This window comes from Lepidochelys olivacea (assembly GCF_965140295.1).
Source record: "Lepidochelys olivacea isolate rLepOli2 genome assembly, chromosome: 5".
Taxonomy (NCBI): Eukaryota; Metazoa; Chordata; order Testudines; family Cheloniidae; genus Lepidochelys; species Lepidochelys olivacea.
Genome location: NC_140415.1, coordinates 69,354,148 through 69,372,923, shown reverse-complemented (window position 1 = coordinate 69,372,923; position 18,776 = coordinate 69,354,148). Strand labels below are relative to the sequence as shown.

At 43.4% G+C, this 18,776-nt stretch overlaps 1 protein-coding gene across 1 annotated transcript in view; it reads left to right on the top strand.

Annotated features, from left to right (window-relative positions):
- The first annotated feature begins 771 nt into the window (after window positions 1–771).
- Window positions 772–18,776, top strand: part of FBXL17 (F-box and leucine rich repeat protein 17) — a 488,246-nt gene continuing 470,241 nt past the window's right edge. The window contains exons 1-3 of the mRNA XM_084629250.1: window positions 772–1,899; window positions 8,687–8,809; window positions 12,076–12,333. Of these exons, the coding sequence (XP_084485376.1) occupies window positions 1,165–1,899; window positions 8,687–8,809; window positions 12,076–12,333 (1,116 nt within the window). The 5' untranslated portion in view covers window positions 772–1,164. The remainder of the gene's footprint in view (window positions 1,900–8,686; window positions 8,810–12,075; window positions 12,334–18,776) is intronic.

The following is an 18,776-nucleotide window of genomic DNA, read 5'->3' as shown; positions in this document are numbered from 1 at the left end:
AAACAGCCGCACAGCCCAAGCTGGAGTCAGCTGTCACAGGCAAGTTATAGATGTCTAATTGCACCGTAGACATACCCTAAGTATGATCTTGAAAAATACATGTATAACTTGACTCACCTTGGTAGCCCTATTTAGTTCAATAGGAACTATACACATAAATCAAGTTAGTCCCATGCTTGAGTGTCTGCAGGAGTGGGCCTGAACATAGGTATAATGCAGTGTCAGTTGGTGCAGTACCTAGCAACCATGCTTGTAAAAGGAGAAGCAGTTACTTTGTGTGGGGCAGGGGAGGCAGGAGTGAGGCTGTTTTTGCGTGTATGTGGAGGGGGGAGAAGGGTTGTTGTGGGTGTATGGAGGGAGGGAGAGGGGCTATTGTAGAGATGTATGTGTGGAGAGTGGAGTTGTTGTGGGGATGGCGATAAGAGGAGGAATTGTGGATGTGGGGGAGTGGTAGGATGACCAGACAGCAACTGTGAATAAACGGGATAGGGGGTGGCACGTAATAGGCGCCTATATAAGAAAAAGTCCCCCAAACCGGGACTGTCCCTATAAAAACGGGACATCTGGTCATCCGAGCGAGTGGAGCTGTTGTGGGGATGTGTGTAGGCGGAGAGTGGGGCTGATGGTGTGTGCATGTAAGGGGAGTGGGGCTGCTGTGTCTGCTTCCGGGGAATGGGGCTGTTGTGGGGTGTGTCCTGGAGGAGTGGGGCTGTTGGGGGTGTGCGTGGGGGGTGAGGACAGCCCCTCGCCGTGAGCCCGGGGAGTGACTTCGCGGAGGGCGGGCTCCAGGCTCCTTTCCAGGCGTCTCGCTGAGCATCCTCGGCCCCAACAGCCGTTGCGGGTTGGCGGCCCGAGTCCAGCCCGGCCGCAGGCGGCAGCAGCAGCGCAGAGTGCTGGCCCCGAGGCGGCCCCTCTTGCTGGGCCGCGAGCGGCGCCTGGGTAAGGTCAGGGCGGCGGTAGCGGAAGCTTCTGCCGGTTCCATGTCCCGGAACAACCGGCGCCGCCTCCCGCTCGCTGCCACCTGCTGCCGCGCCCAGCGACCGGCCCCCGCCCGGGCACCATGACACCCGCCGCCCCTGCCACCGGCCGCAGTTGACACCGCGACGGGACCTGCCTGGGGGCGGCGGCCGGGCCCCCGCAAATCCCCGCTCTGGAGCTTCCTATATGGGCCACCTGCTCTCGAGGGAGGGAACCAGCCTAAGCCGGGAGAGGAGTCGCCGCCGTTGCGGGAGCAAGGTGCCGCCGCGGAGCCGGAGCTGCTTCCTGCGCGGGCCCTGCATGCTCTGCTTCATCGTGCACGGCGCCAGCCCGCCCCCCCCGGAGCAGCCCCTGCCCGGCCGGGACTCGCCGCCTCTCTGCGCGGCCCTGAGTTCCCCGGAGCAGCGCGCCGCCCGCCGCCTCCTGCACCTCTCGCCCGCCGCCTGGGAGCAGCGGGGCCCCTGCCAGCGCCTGCTCCTCTCGGGCCTGCTGCCTCCGCCCGTGCGGGCCTTCCTGGGCTCGGCACGGCCGCCCGGCGAGCCGGCCCCCGACATGGTGTGTAAGCGCAAAGGGGCCGGCCTGCCCGCCTGCCCCCCCTGCAAGCAGCCCCGCTGCGGCGCCACCGCCCCGCCGGAGCCAGAGGCCGCCGTTTGCGAGTGCCCGAGCGAGCAACAGCTCTCTCCCCCGCCCTGCGCCTCAGACCGCGCTGCTGGCGGCGGGGGGCCGCTGCCCAGGGGCTCCGCCGGGGAAAGTGGCGGCAGGGGGGAGCTGGCCGCTGAGCTGCCGCCGCAGGCGGAGGAGGAGGAAAGCAACGAGCCGGACCGCCAGGAGCCGCTGGAGAACCCCAGCGAGTGCTGCCGAGAGTCTCTGCAGCCGCCGACCCCTGACATCAATCAGCTGCCGCCCTCCATCCTTCTCAAGGTGGGTCCGGGTGCGGGGCAGGCCCCGCCAGAGGGGGCTGATTCCTCGCCAGCGGCTAAGTGGGAGCCGGAGTTGAAGGTGCTTCAAACTCCTTCTGCTGATGGTGGTGTCTGTCGTCATCAGGAGTGCTTGCACCGACTTAAGTGGACCATTAAGTGGACCAGTGTTGGGGGTGACAGCAGGAGTCTCTCCTTCCCCATCCTGGGGTCTGATAGCAGGAGTCGAAGTGGGGAGGCTCCAGCAGTGAGCTTGGGACAGGGCTGACAGACAGGGGTGGCAGAGCTCAAGCTGTGAGCCCTGGGGTGGGGCGGACAGCTAAGAGATGATGTAAGTAATACAGTATCTACACAGACATTGCAACACCCTAATTACATCAACCTCTTACAGAGGTGAAGTTATTAGGTTGATGTAGTGGGCAACTTACATCGGTGGGAGCAATGTTATAGTGTAGCTGTCTACAGAGTTAGGTCAACATAAGTTGCCTTACATCGACCTAACTCTGTAGTGTAGATAAGCCTTAGCTGCCTCAACAATGCCACTTCTCCTCTCTGCTGCATCCCTTTTCCTCTAGGACCTTGCAGGATGTGGATCCATGCATGGAGGTTGATGGGGTCTGCTTATGAAGATAATGGGCGTTCCGGAGTTGGGTGGGAAGGGAAAAGGCATGTGATTACTTCAGTAGCTTTACAGAATAATCTGGGAGACATTTAGTGAGGGTAACCTTGCCTACCTTCTACCTTGTTCCCTTCAGAGTTCCTCTGGGCGGTGTCCACTGGCTCCCTTGGCACCTTCGAGGAGCAGTGGGCACTGTCCGGGGGTCTCTGCTTGGTGTCCCCCTAGGGTTCCCTTTGTTTGACCCTTTAACGCTCATACCTGCCCCAGTTACATTTTTGGTTGTCCCCCTTAATTATTTGCATTCCTGGACCTTGTGGAATCTCCCCTAAGGCTGGGGGAACATCCTTTAGCAATGGACGGGCTTTTGCCCACCCGGTTCCCGAAACCCAATAGGACCTTGTTCCTTTCTGAGAGTCTTACCATGGGATGTGGAGTGACTGAGCTCTTAGTGGTAGGTAATGAGTTCAGTTTCAAGACTTAGCTCAAGGTTAATTTAAAGAATTCTAATGTGTTCTCTCCACCCCCTGAGCTCCTAAGGCATAATCTCAGGTGAACTTCAGATTTAACCTTTCCTTGCCAAAATTTTCTCTATCATGTAAATACACCTGTTTGTTACAGCTGACAAGTACTAGGCTGTTGGAGTTGTGTGTGATTGAGGGAGACACATGGGTGACCACTGATGGGAGAATAAGAGATGCTGATAAAATGGAAAGGATTTTCATTTGACAAGATTGTGACCCAACTCTTGGGTCACACTTCAGAGGAAGTGCTGTTCAAAATTTATTTGAAATTAGTTGTACGTATTAGGCAAATCTGACTCTGTACAACAATTGTAATACTCTTCCTTAGGCATATATTACAATAACGCCTTTTAATGTATGGTTCAGTGTGGGAAGTAAAATAAAATAATTCATGTGGACTTGTGTTACAAATTTACAGAAAAGTGCTTAACGTTTTGCCATCAGTTTCTATCTATTTTCCTTTGATTCTATTCATGTATAAAATTCTATTTGTTCTGTTCACTTCTTGTTCCACCCTTGGTGTTTAGTCTTCAGATACTTGTAGACTGTTATGTCTCCCCACTAGCTATTTTTTAGCCACACTTTTCATGTTTAGCTCTTAATCTTTCCTTATGCATCAAACTCTCCAGTTCCATATTTGCTTTGGTTGAGCATTCTGATAAAGAATTACACTGGAGTTGTACACATTGGGATAACTGCTTCCCTATCCTTCGTATTCCATGATGCTTATTTGCAGCTTAAAACTGCATTAAGTTTTTTATGTTGGCATATTGCATTGCAAACTTGTCTGTTTTGGTATCCATTACATGGGTTTCTTTTAGCAGGACTGCTTTCCACATTTCTCCCAACCTGAATATTATCATCTTTCCTGGATTATTTTTCTTAACATACTGTGTTTACTGTCTTTCCAAGTACAAATTGATGTGGTTTTCCCCATTTTGCTAATTTCTTGGTCCCTTAGTATTACTTTTGTCCTCACTAGTGATCAGAGTGCTTTCTCATTTTGTTACTTTTCTTTTTGTGTTGCTAACCAAGATATTAAATGAAATATTACTGGATCCAAAGATGGATAGTTGTTACCTCTTCCATAACTTAAAACATTGTTTCTTTACCTATTTATTTTCCTTACATACATTCCCCAAGCCAGTCCTACTCATACAATTCAGCTTTTGTGAGAGACTATTGAATGCTATACTAATACTCAAGCATGCATCATATTTCCTCATCGACTAAGGTCCCAATCCTGCTGACACTTAAGTATTTGCATAATTTATAGGAGCAGCTTCATTGAGTTGATGTGCTTTAAATGTTTGCAGGATTGGGATCTTTCTTCATAATGCTGTGAAAACAATTGCTTTGGTCTGGCAATATTAATTCTTTATAAGCCTATGTTGCTCATGGTCACAGTATTCTCTAGGGATGTTAAGTGTTTGTGTTTTTCTTCTTAATATTTGTTCTATTATCTTACTGTCACTGAGGATTACTTTTTTTAAGATCATTGGCACATTTGCTTTTCTTTGGTCTTGCAGTACTTCCCTAGATCCCCAGGACTTCTCAAAATAGCAGCTTGGTGAGCCCACTAGCCCAGTGGTTCCCAAACTTTTCTGCATCACGCCCCTTTTTTAATTTTCAAGAAACCCTCAAATCCTCATGCCCCCCATCTCTCCTTTACCATCATCCAATCCCCCCTGATCCTTGTCTGCTGACTGCCCCCACAATTTGCAGTCTCTTTGACTGTTGGGGAAATCACAGTTCTTCTAGACCAGCTGTCCATCTGATTTCTCCAACACCAGTAGCTAGTAGGGGAACCCAGACCCGCTACCTGCACTGGGTTCCAGACTAGGGACCCTATAACATGTACTGTACTGACCTAGTCCTTACTGCTGTTTCCCCAGGCTTCTACCTATATAACTGGCTTCCACCTTCTCTGGGTATGCCAGCCTCCCAACGCCCGTCTTTCAGGAAGTAACAGCAGCCTGCCTTCCTGCTGTCTCTTGTTGCTCTCAGCTTCTGGGCTTTATACAGGCCCAACCTGTTCTTGCCCAGCTGAGCCTGCTACTAATTAGTTTACAAAACTTAAAAGCTGTATGTTTATTTCCTCTAATTAGTGGCCTCTTTGTAGCCTACATCTCTCCCTGATTTGCTGCTTAATTGGTTAATTAGGTGTGCCTCCCTAATTTACTTTCTCAGAGCCAGTTTGGGGAATACACCCCATCACAGGTGCTCTCTCTGGACCTTGCTTAGGGCTCTATCTTAAATATTTTTCTTTAGCTAGTAGGCATTTGACAGACTTGAAGCTCTACCTCTCTCTAGGTTTGGGAAAGACCTTTCCATATCTTTTTCCTAACTTTGTAGCCTCCTGGCTACTGCAAGGAAGTAGGTAGAAAATAAGTTAGCATTATTCTCTCCAATTTATTCCAATTTTTTCCTACAGTTGTGCACAAATTTTTCCAAGCATGAAACTGACTTGGTAGGGTGTCTTTGTTTTGTTTTGGAAAGTTCACTGCTGCCCATAGCATTCCAAAAAAACAGTCTGAAACTGACTGGTCTTGTTAACCTCATCATGCTGCTTCTGGGTGAAGCTAGGAGTAGCATCAGAGGCACTGTTATTGTCAGAAAGATGTTTTGGTTCACGTTTTGAAGGCTATCTTTGCAACCATAATGTTTAGAAACTTTTTTTTAACATCTTAAATTCTGCAGAAATTGATGGCTTGGGCTTTTGCACTTGTCATTAAAAACTTCTGACTTATCAGTGTTCTGTTGTAAGCATGCTATGTACTATAAAGATGAATTTACAAAGAGTTCAGTAAGTGTCTCAATTTAAATTGCTGCACAATGGTATAGAACAGCATGGGAGAGCAGATCATAGGAAAAATGACTGGGGGATTGGGAGAAGAGAGGAGGCATATTTGTGAAGGGAAAGAAATAGACTGGCAACGGGAAAGAAGAGGTGGGACTGGTTCAGATGCTGTATGAATCAACATTAATTTTTGACAGGTTTCAGAGTAACAGCCGTGTTAGTCTGTATTCACAAAAAGAAAAGGAGTACTTGTGGCACCTTAGAGACTAACCAATTTATTTGAGCATAAGCTTTCGTGAGCTACAGCTCACTTCATCGGATGCATACTGTGGAAAGCTTATGCTCAAATAAATTGGTTAGTCTCTAAGGTGCCACAAGTTGACTCCTTTTTTTTTTCATTAATTTTTGGTGGCAGACTTATGAAAGGCAACCTTAAATATTTGAATGCTGTAAAGTAATCGAGCATCACCTGCCTGATTTTGCAGTCAGCATGAAACAATAGTTATGAGAGAAGTGAACTCTCATTCACTTTTTTTGGAAGCATCCATGGACTTTTCCCAAGATGTTGTGGAACACCTCCCACTGCAAAAATGCTATGCATTTTGCTGCAGTCATGTGCCTTCTGTCTCTGCCCTGCTGGAGTCAGCCTGTAGCTGCCTTTTGCTCTCTAAAGCTTTTCATAAAATTGGTTGGGGGTTAATTGGATTGTCGTATGTGTTCCTGAGCTGATTTGTAGAGCCAGACAATTGTGGATCAGGAAGTCAAGCTTGCAGCCAGTGCAGGGTGGGGATCCAAAAGGGCAGGCTGGGTACTTGGGCTGCCTTGTGAACAGCACAGAGCCAAAGGCTGAAGAGATGAGCTGTTGGAGGCTGGCTACCAGCCTCCTTTCCCTGACATGCATGGTGGGGAAGTAGGTTCCGAGATTGGACTGACTGAACAGCACTACAACAGTCAAGATTTATGGAGCTGCCTGGAGAGCATAATGAATAACACCATCAAAAAATAATCATTGCTGAATATAATTGATGAATTTCTCAGTTGAACATGCTCATTATGAGCTGTAGTAGTAAGTGAGGGAGGAGATGGGATAGAATAAAATATTACTGTGTAACTTAGTGATGTTTGTTACAGAATTTGAGCCCTTGTCCTACTGAGTACACATGGGACCATGCCTGTATCCGATGTTCAAGTGTTAATACAGTTTTGTGTTCAGAATGAACTTTGAAGATGAAAAGCACTATACTATATGAGTGCTATGTAATTTATCTAACACAGACTTCAGTTGTGTTCCATTCTTTGAGGTACCTGACAGCTAAATATATTTGCTTTTTTTCCGTAACTTTTTCCTGGGAGAAGTGTTTCAGAGAAAATATTTTTCTGTCAATTGTTGTTACCAGATTTGCCCAATATTTGGGGTGTGCTAATTGATTAGGGTTACTCTTCTGGGGTGTGTGTGTGTAATTCTATCAATGTACTGCTTGTATCACTTGTGTTGTCATACGGAGCTCTACTTCTCCCTGCTTCAAGTTCCCTCCCAATGGAGCTATCCTGCAGGACCTAGGTTCCCCAGGGCTGGGTTTTTCCAGCCCCAGCATCAGACAAACGCACACATTAACAGAGCACATCTTAGCAGCACTCCCAGGCAGACCCCTTATATGTTCCTGGACTCAGCAGGCTGGGTCAAACAGCACCTCCAAGCTGTCACCCTCAAATGCCATGGGCACCACACCAGAAGTGTGGGGCCCATGCTTGGGGTGGGGGCAGCACGCAGAGCCCCGTGGTCCCACTGCCTAGAAGCTGGACCCGCTGCTGGCTGGTTCCGATACTGAGTCTCTACCTGAACTTTGAAAAACACTGCTATAAAGGATTTACTGTCTCTGAGCTTTCCGCCATTGTGTCTGTTTTTACTTTCTTTTAAACATATTTAGGAGTTCCCTAAGAGTAAATAGTAGCAACAGTATATTATTATTAATAGGTGGCAGCATCTGCAGGACATAGGCTGGAGGGGCCTTGTCTGGCAACAGCAGCCAGGCTAGCAACTTAGAGTAGTAATTGTATACCTAGTACCTTTTTTCCTAAAGCTCTGGTAGCAATTTCTTTCACTTCATTTTGGACCAAGGACTTTTGGCTGACTTTTCATCTCCCACTCATTGTCTCCAAGTGCCATGAAAGCTTCCAGCATTTTTTCTTCAGTCTTATCTGTAGTCGCAACCTTCTTTTTTCGCATTACAGCCATACCTCTGAAAGAGGACTGGGTGTGACTCCTTTCCTAGCACCTCCGCTCCTATATACCCTCTCTAGAGTGACACGGATCATTCCATCTTTGAAGATCATGGTGTGTCTCTCTAGCATTCAAAGCCTCAAATTGGGATAAGGATAAAATGCTAATCCTGCACTTGGATGCCTTGCATTGCAGTGATTTGTATTGTTGAACCTCTGGGCTATCCTTGTATGTGATCTCTGAGGATGCTTTTTAAAAAATTAATGAATATGTTTGTTAATAAAGCATTGTCGCAGTGTTTAAAAGGTGTGCCATGTCTCAGGCACATGCAGAACATCAGATGTAAAACTGTGCCTGAACTAAATGTTTAAGTAGAATCCATGCTCTATACCATATGGTTTATATGACTGAGATAAATATCTCAACAAAGCTGTTTTGTTAGTCCTGTTTTTCATCCTTGGCTGAACAAGTTGGAGACAAAGAATAGAAACAAGTGGAAATTACAACTATATGAATATTTTTTCTGTCTGTCTTATACACAGGTTTTCATGGTCCACTAATAAGGAAAGCATTTAATTCTGTCTCTCATATATGGTAACCATATCTGACAAAGTTTTTCTTCTTTTACAGATATTTTCCAATTTATCCTTGAATGAGCGCTGCCTTTCAGCATCATTAGTTTGTAAATACTGGCGTGACCTCTGTTTAGACTTCCAGTTCTGGAAGCAGTTGGATCTCAGTAATCGTCAGCAGGTATGAAGACATAATTATGAAAAATTGAGTACATTTGGACAATTCAAAATTTGTTAAAACTAAAATCAAAATTGTGAAGTACATGCTGGTAGTTGGTGATCTTTGTTCCTTCACTTTTCAACTTTACTTTTCCTGTTAGAAGCAGAAGATGAGTGAATTATGTCTTAATTTAGATTTTCTAAATGCACTTTTGCTTTACTTTGAAGTCTGTTAGAGCACACCTTCATTCTGTTCTATTTAAACCAAGTGGTGTGTTACCTGTCATCTATTCATTGTATACTTATGTAAATAAGACTACCACTGTTTAATAGCTGATCTTGGAGTAGAGGCCTGCCTTTGCTTAAATTGTTGAGAATTGGTTGCTACTAGATCTAGTTTTTGTGATCTTTGTCCAGCTGGTAATTGGTTCAGCATAATCTTAGGGAGAGGCGTATCTGTGGTGTTTTGTGGGTGTGTTTTTTTTTTTTTTTAAATGACCCTCTTCATCAGTAGAGGGTGCACCACTTAAACATGGAGTCTGTGTGTCTCCTGGGTGAACCAAGTCCAGAATTAAACCTATCTAGGATTCACAGAGCATAAAGTCCATTTTGCTCCTCCCTTAGATTCCTTACGGTGTGTGACAGGAATCTTATTGGGCCTGGTGTTGGAGTTGTAGTTGTATATGGTTATTTTTAAATGCTGGATTCTTATTCTGTAACAGCCTATGTGATTATCAAAGTGACTTGAGAATCCACTCAAAACAGTGGTTACACACTGTAGTTTATCTTTGGGATAGACCTGGAGATTGAAAATATGAAGGTAGTACATTGGTCATGGTCAGATGAGCCCTTCCTTTAGACCAGGGTGGGCAAACTTTTTGGCCTGAGAGCCACATCGGGGAATATAAATTGTACGGTGGGCCATGAATGCTCACAAAAGTGGGGTTGGGATGAGGGCGGGAGTGAGGGCTCTGTTTGGGGGTGCGGGCTCTGGGGTGGAGTTAGGGGATGAGGAATTTAGGGTGTAGGAGGGTGCTCTGGGCTGGGACTGAGGGGTTTGGAGGGCGGGAGGGGAATCAGGGCTGGGGCAAAGGTGAGGGAAGGGGTGCAGGTTCTGGCTGGGGGTGTGGGCTCTGGGGCAGGGCTGCGGATGAGAGGTTTGGAGTGCAGGAGTGTGCTCCGGGCTGGGATCGAGGGGTTTGGAGAGCGAGAGGATATCAGGGCTGGGGCAGGGCATTGGGGTGTGGGGAGAGGCTCAGGGGTGCAGGCTCTGAGTGGTGCTTACCTCAAGCGGTTCCTTGAAGCAGTGTCATGTCCCTCCTCCAGCTCCTACGTGGAGGCGCGGCCAGGTGGCTCTGAACGCTGCCCCATCTGCAGCCACTGCCCCGGCAGCTCCCATTGGAGCATGTAGGAGCTGTAGTGGGGCCATGCTGTGGCTTCTGGGAGCCCGTAGTGCAGCTCTTGACCCAGCGCCCCGGCTGGAGTGGGGCTGAGCCGCGTGGTGTGGCCCCCGACCCAATGCCCAGGCAGAGCGCCGGGGCGGGGCCAAGCTGCAGACCCCGCTCCCCAGTGGGAACGGCTCGTGTAGTTTGCCCACCCCTGCTTTAGGCTGAGGTCAGGGCTTAGCCTTACTTCTGATAAAGTGGAGGTATTGGTCTTATGGTCTGCCCTACGACCATTGGTCTAATGCTCTGATGTAGGAGGTTCCTTGTTGAGTTTCCAAGTGTGATATTTGACCACTAGTCCATTTGGTTGATTATTTAATAGGATACTAAACCAGTTTTTTAAAATGCACAGTCATATCTTCCATCCTTATGGGTGGGGTGTGTGTGTGTTTTTAGAAGTCACTATGGTTTTACAAATAGCCATTGGCTGATTAAATAAGGGTGGAGGCTTGAGGACCATTAACGGCAAACCGATTGTTTATTCCTGTACTGTACAAGAAATGGAGGCAAAAAGTTTTTATTTTCATCTGCCCATAGCAAAACCAAGATCTCATACAATGTAACTGAGTGATGAACAATTTTGTCAATTTAGCTGGGTTTGCTTTACCTCTATTTTTAAAAGTAAACTTTTCTTCCTTACTGTTAGGAATTTTCTGTTTCTTCTTTTGGATAGGCTTTGTACTGTACTCTGTCCAATATGGTAAAGCTTTGAATTGATTCATAGGCTTAAACAGCTGGAATTTGGCTGTCTTTTCTACTTTAAAAGACTTATATTATGCTAATAAATTATTGGTTTGAATTGATGAAATGTGTTTAGGTGCCAAGGAGATGAGTGCTGTTACAAAGGAACTACTGTGAAAGGCATTGTATAACAATTCCTGGTTAATGATGACTGAGCGTGGGCTAACTGACATTTTTAAAAAAATCAAATTTTCTATTTTTTTTAAAATGAGAACATTATTTTTTAAGAGACTTTCTATTCCTGTTTTTTTTTTTCCCTGTCAACATATTGGATTTCCAGTTATCATCAGACTCTCCAAGCTGCTGCTGTCATTAAAAAACCGGGTATCACTGACATCACTGTAATGTTGAGATGGTAACAGCTATTGGATGGCTGCCAAAAGCTATCCAATACATAGCTTCTTAAGTGAAGAGCAATATCGAGTAATTCCAAGCAGCACGAGCACAATAGCTCTCTACTGTGTTCATAGAAAAGTACCACAGCAGGAGTGAGATTAAGGCCAGGTCTACACTCGGAAGTTAAGCTACATCACACAAGGGTATGAAAAATCCCAGTCCATGAGCAATGTCATTAAGATGACCTAACCACCAACACAGACCATGCTAGGTTGATAGAAGAATTCTTCCATTGACCCAGGCACCGCCTCCTGGGGAGATGGATTAACTATACTGATGGGAGATGGATTAACTATCCCCTCCCGTTGCTGGACTGAGTGTATATGCTGAAGAGTTACAGTGGTGTAGCTGTAAGTGTTTCAAGTGTAGACAAGTGCTTAGTTTTTTCCCCATGAAAGACGGTGGTCCCCTGTTGAGGGTGTGAGCAGGCCATTTAAAACTATAGCTTTAATTGTCATCAGGGATTGGGACAGGACTCGTACAAAGGTAACTGTCAAGTTGATTACAGTAATTCATGCTTGGAATCTGTAAAAAACAGAACTTTTTCCTCCCCTCCTTTGTGCAAATGCTTCCTGCTACCAAGTCATAGTACTCGTGTATTCACATATGATATCTCCTTCATTATTCGCTCTATATACATGTTTTTAATCTAAAGAATCAGATGACTATGAGAATATTAAATTGAGAATTTGAATTTTGTTGACAGGTCACTGATGAATTACTGGAAAAAATTGCATCAAGAAGCCAGAACATATCTGAAATCAATATTTCTGATTGTCGCAATGTGTCAGATACAGGAGTCTGTGTGCTAGCATTTAAATGTCCTGGACTTCAAAGGTATACTGCCTACAGATGTAAACAACTTTCAGACACATCTATCATTGCAGTAGCCTCCCAGTGTCCTCTACTTCAGAAAGTACATGTAGGCAACCAAGACAGACTCACTGATGAAGGACTCAAACAGGTAACCTTAAATTTTTGTCAGAGATACCAAACTTGATATTGTCTTTTGCAGTGATATTAGGTTGTGATGACAGACTTTCTTCTAAAATCAGGCTAGTCCTTTTCAGCTGTATGACGATTGTTATTAAAGGGGTACATAAAGAGGTCAGGAAACTGAGGATTTTCCATACAGACCTTCCATAAAAGAAATATTACTTGGAGTGCCTGGTCTGGTGTAGTGTAAATACATATCTTGCAAAATACGAAAAAAAGTAACCTTTTGCTCTGTTTTGTTATGGTTTAGAAAAAGTTAATCTTTTAGACCAATAAGTTTTCCCCTGATGCTTGCTCTTAACATAAGAATGGCCCTACTGGGTCAGACCAAAGGTCCATCTAGCCCAATATCCTGTCTTCCAACAGTGACCAATGCTAGGTGCACCAGAGGGAATGAACAGGATAGGTAATCATCAAGTGATCCATTTCCTGTCTCCCATTTCCAGCTTCTGGCAAACAGAGGCTAGGGACACCATCCCTGCTTATTCTGGCTAATAACCATTGATGGATCTATCCTTCATGAATTTATCTAGTTCTTTTTTGAACCCTGTTATAGTTTTGGCCTTTACAACATCTTCTGGTAAAGAGTTCCACAGGCTGACTGTGCATTGTGTGAAGAAATACTTCCTTGTGTTATGAGAAGGAGTAAATAACACTTCCTTATTTACTTTCTCCACACCAGTCATAATTTTATAGACCTCTATCATACTCTCCTCCCTCCCCCCCGATGTCTCTTTTCCAAGCTGAAAAGTCTGTCTTATTACTTTCCTCCTACCCCTAATTATTTTTGTGGCCTTTTCTGAACCTTTTCCAATTTCAGTACATCTTTATTGAGATAGGACAACGACATCTGCACGCAGTATTAAAGATGTGGGCATACCATAGATTTATATAGACAATATATTTTCTGTCTTATTATCATTTATCCCTTTGTTAATGATTCCCAACATTCTGTTTGCTTTTTTGACTGCCGCTACACATGGAGTGGGTGTTTTCATAGAACTATCCACAAGGACTCCAAGATCTCTTTCTTGAGTGGTAACAACTAATTTAGACCCATCGTTTTATATATATAGTTGGGATTGTTTTCCAATGTGCATTACTTTGCATTTATCAACATTGAATTTCATCTGCCATTTTGTTGCCCAGTTAGCTAGTTTTGAGAGATCCTTTTGTAGCTCTTCACAGTCTGCCTGGGACTTAACTATCTTCAGTAGTTTTGTATCATCAGCAAATTTTGCCACCTCACTGTTTACCCCTTTTTCCAGATCATTTATGAATATGTTGAACAGGACAGGTCCCAGTACAGAGCCCTAAGGGAACCACTATTTACCTCTCCCCATTCTGAAAACTGACCATTTATTCCTATCCTTTGGTAACTGGTTAAAAGACAGGAAACAATATATGAGAGGACCTTCCCTCTTATCCCATGACAGCTTACTTTGCTTAAGAGCCTCTGGTGAGGGACCTTGTCATAGGCTTTCTGAAAATCTAAGTACTGTAATGTACACTGGATCCCCCTTGTCCACATGGTTGTTGACCCCCTCAAAGAATTCTAGTAGATTGGTGAGGCGTGATGTCCCTTTACAAAAACCATGTTGACTCTTCCAACCCCCCAACCCCCCCCCAGAAATTATGTTGATCTATGTTTCTGCCAATTTTGTTTTGTACTATAGTTTCAACCAGTTTGACTGGTACTGAAGTCAACCTTACTGGTCTGTAATTGCCAGTATCGCTTCTAGAGCTCTTTTTAATAATTGGCGTCACATTAGCTATCCTTCAGTCACCAAAGCTGATTTAAATGATAGGTTACCAACCACTGTTAGTAGTTCTGCAATTTCACATTTGAGTTCCTTCAGAACTCTTGGGTGAATACCATCTGGTCTGGATGACTTATTACTGTTTAGTTTATCAGTTTGTTCCAAAATCTCCTCTAATGATACCTCAATCTGGGACAGTCCCTCAGATTTGTCTCCTATAAAGAACGGCTCAGGTTTGGGAATCTCCTTCTCATCCTCAGCCGTGAAGACCAATGCAAAGAATTCATTTAGTTTCTCTGCAACGGCTTTATCATCCTTGAGTGCTCCTTTAGCATCTCCATTGTCCAGTGGCCCCACTGGTTGTGTAGTAGGCTTCCTGCTTCTGATGTACTTAAAATTTTTTTTGCTATTACTTTGAGTCTTTGGCTAGCTGTTCTTCAGATTGTTTTGGGACCTTCCTAATTATATTTTTACATTTCATTTGCCAGAGTTTATGCTCCTTTCTATTTTCCTTACTAGGATTTAACTTCCACTTTTTAAAGGATGCCTTTTTGCCTCTCCATGCTTCTTTTATTTTTACTTGTTTAGCCACAGTGGCACTTCTTTGGTTCTCTTACTATGTTTTTTAATTTGGGATGTACATTAAAGTTGAGCCTCTATTATGAGGGCATTTTTTGGTGAGTTCTCCCTGGAAATAGGACTATACGAATATGAAGCTGATACCTTAGTTTTTTGCCTTTGGTCAGGATGCAGGAATTCTGAACTTTGCCTCAGTATTTGAATTATTTTCTCTTGCTCTGTATTCTTTCACCCTAAATACAGTGGTTTCTGATTTCCCTTTTGCAGATTAGACATATTCTTCTATTAAATGGACATAGAAAGCTGTGCTACTTTAAAAAGTAACTTCTAGTTTTTACTTTTTTTCCCCCTCCTTCCATCTGAATTTTTTTTTAAAAATTTCTGCCTCTGAAATCACAGTTAAAAGAACAAAGATTGGGAGACTCCTGAAACTAAAATCTATTTAAAGCAAAATAGACCTTCAAAATAGAACTTGGCTAATTAATGGGAGACTTGGTGGGTGTCTTTCAAGTTATATCTTGAGTTTTCATATTGTGTGGAAAGTTGAAATTTCCATGAATGTTTTTTAAGTCATTTATTTTAATATGAAATAAGTCTTCAAAAACCTCTGGGTTTTTTTAGAATGATTATTCATTTGTTTTATGTTGTTTTCAAAATCAAGATTATTACAAATTTTCATCTTATAATACACCAATGGTGACAAGGAAGAGAAAAACCATAGAGTTTAGAAGTGTGTGTAGGGATAGGAAACACCAATGAGGGAAGAAACATCTCTAGTTTTGTCTCAGTTCTCCCTACCCTCCTCCAACGATTTCTGGTTAGTGTGTTGGTGGTGAGGAGTTTAGTTTTCTGGGAAATTAATGTGTTGTAATTTTTCCTTCCACCTCTTAATAGCCCTCCCCCAACTCTTTCTATAGACCTCCCCAGTACTACTTGCCTTATTTGCCTGAGCAAGGACAATTCCTGGATGACTCTATCTGTACCCCATTCTGATTATATCCTCTGCAATAAGAGTAAGCAACAGGAATAGATGAATTATTAAGGAACACAGATCCTATATTCACACAATTACCTAGTGTTTTAATAATAAAAAATACAGACTAGATCATGTAAATTCAATCACTTTTTTTCAAAGCTCACCCAGGCATCAGCAGGCCTTTGAAGAAGATGGAAAAATTGAATGTTGAAGAGTAAGTCAATATTCGACTTCAACAAAACACAACACACTGATCTTATCAAAAGAAGTTTATTTCCCCAAGTACACTTTGAGATCACAGATGCCTAAAAGACTATATGAATTCAAGTTTCCAGTACTACTGTTTGTGATATCATCTGTGTCAGGAAAGATTCTGGAGTCTGGCCGGTTTAGTCAAGTGAAATGAATTTTCAGATTTTTTGAACAGTGCAGTTAGTAAGAAATGTTGATTGTACATATAAAGCTTGATATTAAAACGAACAAGTGAACCTACAAGCATGTCTAATTTTTATACACAGCTACTATGTGGGACAGAGTCTATGTAACTGGGCAGATTAATGCTGGAGTCTTAAGCAAAGAAAGTCATCTTGAATTTTTTACTTTACCGGGTTTTTGGTGTACCCTTCAATTCAAGCTCTTCCTGGACCACTGTTGTGCCTTGACTCTTAAATCTCAATGTCTCTGTTGCTCAGAAGAGCCTCTAGGAGCAGCACTGAAGTGAGGTGTGTGCTGACTTTGAGGAGGGAGTTAGGCGTCAGTAAACTAATACATAATGTATTGTCAGTCAACTGAGTATCATGATGATTTAATTGTGCATTCAGTGCTTGCCCATTTTTAAAAGTTCAGCGTATGGAACTACCTGTTCTCAGTTTTGTAGCATAATGTTGTTTTGGTGGGAGCAATTAACCTACAAAAACAAGTGAGAGAAAACAATCCTCCTTACACAGTGACTGTGTAATTGAACCACTTGTTGGCATTTAATAGGTTAACATGGAGGCTGGGAGGAAAAATGAAATTCTTTGGATTGTTCCAGAATTGTAATATCTACCTGAGTTTTTTGCATTTTTCATTATGAGCTGTACATCAGGCACTGTGACTATTGAATCACCTTCATTTTAGGCACGCATATATCTTGCTGCACATCTATGAACTGTAAATTAGGATAAAAGCTGAGAGTATAATCTTATTTCAAAGGGTACTGTAAGTATTCAGCCTTCCTATTACAGTTGTTATGTGGCAACCCAGTTCAGTTCAGGCTGACCACTGGCACAACTTCTTATATAAAGAAAAGAGGTGAAACGTTTTTATAAGCCAAGATTTTTAAAAAGTGTCTAGTGATTTTTTTTGATGATCTACCCCCCCCCCTTTTTTTTTTTTTGCTTGTCCATGTGACAGAGTGGCCTGTTTTTCAGAAATATAGAGCACTTAGCCAATGAAAATAAGTCCCCTTTAAGGTTCCTCAGGTTAGGCAATCAAAAGTGGTGAAGTTAAAATAGCTAGTTACTTTTGAAAATTTCAGGGATATGGTAGTAGCTGTCCATGCTCAAATGCCTATTAATGATTTGAAGAATGTAGCCCATGAACCATTTTTAGTAGTTGTTCATTTTCTTACTGTAGACAGGACTTTAGTGATCTGGCAACTAGAAGTTCAACTTGTTAAAACAAATACACTAGGAAGTTTTGTTGCAAAATGGAGATGCTAAACAGAATTGATGTATCTGTCTCTGAGGTAACTTTTCCTCAGTCTGTCTGTTTTTCCCAGTGCAGACAGTGCAGCAGATACCTCTGATTTTGCCTTTGGCCACAGACATTTCCCATAAAGGGATTTCCTTTACAAAAGGTCACTATTGTACAAAGATGTGCATTAAAATACTGGTTATTCTTGCACCCCAGAGAATTTCCATTTCTTGACTACTTCCATTAAAGATCAGGTAATAGTGTACCGCCAAATAGCTACACTTTTTCTTCAGTACAATGGAGCCCTTATCACTACCGCATTCCATCCTGCACGTGGGAGTGATTATGAATTACAAACTTCACAAAATATGTATCCTGAAGTGGTCTTAGTCATCCATTCATTATGCTTTAATTTTCTCAGACTGAGTGCAGTCTGAGTTTTTCAGGAATGACAGCCTTCTGCATAGACATTGTGATCTGGGCAAGGTTTCATGAGAATCTCTGCCGAGAGTCTTATTTTATTTATCCACCAAAATGGGTCACCCATGAACTAATGAAATACTGAAGCTGGTAGTAATCTAAGTTCAGGTTCTGATGTGGGCAACTTATCTCAGAACCAGAGGGAATGGTTATCACAACAAATGGACTTTTTGACTGTGGACTTTGATTCCTCGGACAAGTTAGTTCAGGATCTGTGGTCTCCACAGGAATGTCACAGGTGTATCAATTGTCTAGATCACTGAGCAACCTGATTAACTTATTGGGCAATAATTTCAGTAAAAGGTTGCCCCATGCTATCATTAGTGAAAACACCATAGCCATGTCTGTGTGAACAGGCAAGGAAAACAGTCACCTTCCCTATATGAGGAAATTGAATTCTATGTTTGTTAGATTTCAGAGTAGCAGCCGTGTTAGTCTGTATTTGCAAAAAGAAAAGGAGTACTTGTGGCATCTTAGAGACTAACCAATTTATTTGAGCATAACTTTCGTGAGCTACATCAGATGAAGTGAGCTGTAGCTCACGAAAGCTTATGTTTGTTAGAGAAACTCTTCCCTCCATTTGGGAACTTTCATAAGAAAGGTCTTTTTTTCATAGCAGACAAAAAGTGACCTGTTGAAATGGCACTTGCACAACACTGGCTTTTTTGTCGCTCTCTCTGTTGGTAAAGATTTGGCTATCTAGCTGCAGACTTTTTTGTCAGGCAAAATTACAAAAGACCTTAGCTCTAGATGCTCTTTCCTAGCCCTTCCCCAATTTGACCCCTGGTCTTTCATTAAGTACATGGCAGTACAGTGTATTGGCACCTCTCTTAAGCTGCCAGGTTGTGCCCCAGAATCTAAGCTTTAATTCTGAGTGTAACCAATGCAGAAATATTGATCTGTGTTTGCAGAGACCTGAAACAATAGTTCTTATTATTT